This window comes from Atta cephalotes (assembly GCF_000143395.1).
Source record: "Atta cephalotes unplaced genomic scaffold scaffold00020, whole genome shotgun sequence".
Classification (NCBI taxonomy): domain Eukaryota; kingdom Metazoa; phylum Arthropoda; class Insecta; order Hymenoptera; family Formicidae; genus Atta; species Atta cephalotes.
Window position 1 is genome coordinate 2406801 of NW_012130084.1, and position 4500 is coordinate 2411300.

Genomic DNA, 4500 nt, shown 5'->3' on the forward strand with positions numbered 1-4500 from the left:
CTGCAAACTTTATCGTGTCTCTCGTTGTATTGCGGCCGTTTGTCTTTCAATGCTCGGCTCAAACGCATCAATTGCGTTCGATACCGATCGCCTGTGATTGTTTCAGTCGGTTTTAACAGTTCATAATACACTACGCCGAGCTGGTCTCACCATATACAGAGCATGACTTTGGAGCCGTGAATATTCGGTTTGGCCGTCGACGTGGAAGCATGGCCGGGAACTCCTCATGATTTTCTGCGCTTGGGATTATCGTAATGAACCCATTTTTCGTCCCCAGTCACAATGCGATGCAGAAATCTCTTCCGTCTTTGCCTTTCAAGCAGTTGTTCACAAGCAAACAAATGCTGTTCAACATCTCTCGGCTTCAATTCGTACGGCACCCAATTTCCTTGCTTCTGAATCATTCCCATGGCTTTGAGGCGTTTTGAAATGGCTTGTTGAGTCACTCCCAATGATCGTGCCAATTCTTCTTGATTTTGACACGAGTCTTGTTCAAGTAATGCCTCCAATTCTGCATCTTCGAAAACCTTCTCTCTTCCACCGCTATGCCGGTCTTCAACGTCAAAACCACCGTTCTTGAAGCGATGAAACCACTCACGATACGTTCTTTCACTAATAGCGGCCTCACCATAAGTATTTGAGAACATTCGATGAGCCTCAGCCGCAGATTTCTTCATATTGAAGCAAAATTAAAACCTCCCGCAAATGACGAGAATTTGGCTCGTAAACTGACATTTTCAATCGAGAATAACTTTATGACACAAATCGACTAATGTTTCTATGGGGTTATGTTGACAGATGCCCAAGTTTATTGTATGACGTCTATGATCTATTTATTTCGACCACCACTTACCGCTAAAGCCACGTTGTATTCCTTAATATCTGGTATTTTGTTGGTAAAGAAAATTTGTTACAATATGTTTATTTTTATTAAAATTATAAAGTTTAGTTGGATATATCAACATAGCGTGTTGCACCAGTAATAAAATATATAGTGTGACATTGAAGATTAAAATCTTGTCAGAGGGCAAAAAAGTGGAGTAAAAATTTTTTTGAATATATTTAAAATATATAGAAGTTTTAAAGAGAGCGATGTTCTTTCTTTCTTTGTTACAGATTACAGAGACGTATGCATTCCTGCCGCGAGAAGCAGTAACGCGATTTCTGCTAGGTTGTACAGAATGTCAGCGACGTCCGCGGACGCCCAGTCCAACGAACTTATCTAATCAGTCGCAGTCCACTCAGTCAGCAACGCTGGGGTCAACGTCAACCTCGCTGAGCTCGAATCCTGGTAACGCCGCTCTTGTGACCTCGTCGTCGACGACATCTTCGTCGGTGCAAAATAGCTCTAAGCCGCGTAACGGCGGCCAACATGCGTCATCGGAAGGCAAGAACTTGCACAACTACAGGCACCAAAAGCAGCATAAGACCGGCGCTGGTAACGCCGCTGCAGACTCGAAACTCGACAAGGACAAAGACGAGAAGTACAATCCACTAAGTATTACGAACTTATTGAAGAAGGACTCAGTGAACGGTGGTTATCTCGCGAGTTCGGACACTTTGCCGGAATCGAGGCGAACACCAGAGTCAGATCGGGCGAGTTCGAAGAGCTCGGCATCATCAAAGAGAAAACGGATGCTGCCGGAGGGACGGACACCATCGCCACAACCCAGCCAGCCGTTGCCGAGGCCATGGAGCCCTGGACTGGACCCCAAGAACACGCCCATCGACTACAGCTTACCTATCACCACCTCGTATTTGAAACATCAGCAGAGACTGCTCCAGGAGAAGAACAAGGCAGCCGCTACTAATGCGCTGACAGAACCTGAAATGACGGAATCAAATGCCATCACGACGCCACTCGTCGAGGAGACCGAGAGTGCCGAGAGGGAGAGATTTTCACCAGCGACTGGACTGATCGACACGAACCTCAATCTACTGGCGACTATCCAGCATTTGCACTGCCAAGTAATGTTGGCGCTCACCGAACGATTGAGACCGTCATTCGCCGTGCCGAGCCCTTTAGTTTTACCACCAGCATCGACTAACGTTTTGGCGGGTACGATAATGATGGGCACGGAAGTTTCGGTTCAAACAGGAGAGAATCATTCGTGAATTAATCGGTATGGAGAGAAAGAGAATGACCGATTTTTATAGTGACTTTCTCAGGAGGTGCGTAAAAGGCAATATATTATGATTATCAAGAAGCGACAAATTAGTATTTCCGTGAACAGAATTATTTCCCATCGATAATACTGCCTGAAAGTCTTGCATAAATCGAGATTATATATTTGTTATAGACAAGCGTTCGCGATAAAAATATTAAGTCGATTAGACATGGAAATTTGTATTTAACAAAAAGTTAAAATTCAACCACCTTATTTGTGATTTTGTCGCAGTCACGCGGTTACATCAATTGAGGCTCCGCATACAAAATGTCGATCGCGGTCACTCTTCATCTTTAATTCGTTCCTAAATACGGTATCCGTTTGATGTGCGCGATTGCGAATACAGCGACGGCTGCTCACCATCCCGCTTTTGGTCGAGAAGTGAAACGATAGATAAACGCAATTACATATTGAACCGGACGGGATCGAGTATTGTCGTCGTGTTCGTGTCACATATTTCATCCGATCAGGCCGACCAGTCTGACGCTTGCTCCGACGTCACCCGATATAGACGACGGGCCAAGCGAGCAGAATAATTTCCCAAGTCTGTCGAAATACGGGTCGATGTGTCAGAGATTCGCGCTTTCTATGTCCGATATTTAGAAATCCGTTACGCGGAGAGCGGATCGCGATCTGGCCACCGCCGGACTCAGTTCCGAATCGATCCATCTAGATGGGGCAAAAGCGACAGTCCGCGCGACGACACCGCGAAGGTCCTGAATATTCAACGAGCCAACGAGATGGAGGGAGTCCGAGGGGAAAAGAGAAGGATGGAGAAGGAGATCCGATTTCTCGTTTTCGAGTGTCATCCGATGAATCTGACAACATTCAGCGTCGTTGTCGACCTGACAAATTGTCTTTCATCTTTTAAGCGCGACGATTCGCTCCGACTAATTATAACATGTACCAAAATGGTCAATTGACTCTAGATGAATGATGAATTTTTGTATTTTATCGTCTTCCCGTAGTGAGAATATCTCGGCGCTAATAATTTCTATGTTATAAATCATAAAAAACAGATTGCGCAAGTTAAGCTTCGAAGCGATAAATAAATAATGTAACATTACCTGTCGATACTGTTCAATCTTTCAGAGGATGAACTTTCTTTTAACAGAATTTTATTTAAGGCTCGTTGGAAGAAAAGAGAGAAAACTTTTCCGGGGAAACATGCTTGTCGAGTTTGAAGAAACTTGTTTCGTCTTTTTGTCTGTTTAAGCGATGTAATACCCTCTCAATCTCGGACGATATGAATTAATGTCGTTTAATATGCGATCGAGTAACATCTCATTAACAAGGAAAGGCTGCATCGGCGTCTTATTCTTTTAATGATAATAATATCGCGTGTAATTACACACATCGAGGGGATATCCAAGGCGAGTCTGAACGCGCGACTCGTTTTGTAACGTTTCGCCGAACCGATATTATCTGCGAGTCACAAACTTCTCTTATATTGTACTAATTATCATGTTATTGCCATTATTAACGATTTTTTGACGATACCGCGTCGCGATTGCCTGATTGGATACATTATTTCAGATGAGAAATTGAATGTATTTTTAATTAAACATATTTTATATCTGTTTTGAATGAAAAAAATGTGCGTTCAATCATTACATTATACAATATAATCTCCTCTTTTATTTATTTTATTTAAAAAAAATCTGTTTTTTTAATTTTGCTTCTAGAATAAAAACAGTCAAATCATATATTTCAGATTTATGTCTTTCTATTAAAATAAATGTCGAGATGATATTAATTTGATACAATTGAGATTTATTTGAAAAAAATAATCATTCTTTGATTGCTCGTGTCTTTTGTGAAAATTATTTGCAAATGATTGACTTAGACATACCTTCGTAAAATAACTTGTTCATTTTGCGATCGCCGAATCCGATACTGAATATATACCAAAGGCAGCATCACTTCGAGCTCTCGCTTTGAGAGCGACTCTCGTCTTCGTAGAGCAAACCGCAGGTAAGATGAATCGGTTGCAGTTAGAAATCGATTGTTTCTCCCATCGAGACCACGACGACAGTCCTCGGGCGGGGAAATCCGTTTCGTGTCTGATTGTGTACGTAGCCTAGCCTTCTCTCCATGTGTATGATGTTACTCGAAGTAGCTCGTCTTTCGTGTATGATATAATATAGTGTCATTAGCCGGTGAAGAAAAGTAGGTAAGGTACACCGGTAAAATAGGCCTTAAGATGTGCTTGCAGACAAAAAGATGTTTATACTAGAAGTTCGATAATTATTGTGAAAGTAGACGAGGATTAAGAACCCTTGAGAATGTTATCGGACATATTATATTATACATATTATATTATATATATATA

The 4500-nt window shown here is 42.0% G+C and overlaps 1 protein-coding gene across 1 annotated transcript in view; it reads left to right on the forward strand.

Moving 5' to 3' along the window:
- Positions 1-2115, forward strand: part of LOC105619270 — a 77670-nt gene extending 75555 nt beyond the window's left edge. The window contains exon 3 of the mRNA XM_012200795.1: positions 1117-2115. Within this exon, the coding sequence (XP_012056185.1) occupies positions 1117-2115 (999 nt within the window). The remainder of the gene's footprint in view (positions 1-1116) is intronic.
- Positions 2116-4500: the final 2385 nt, after the last annotated feature.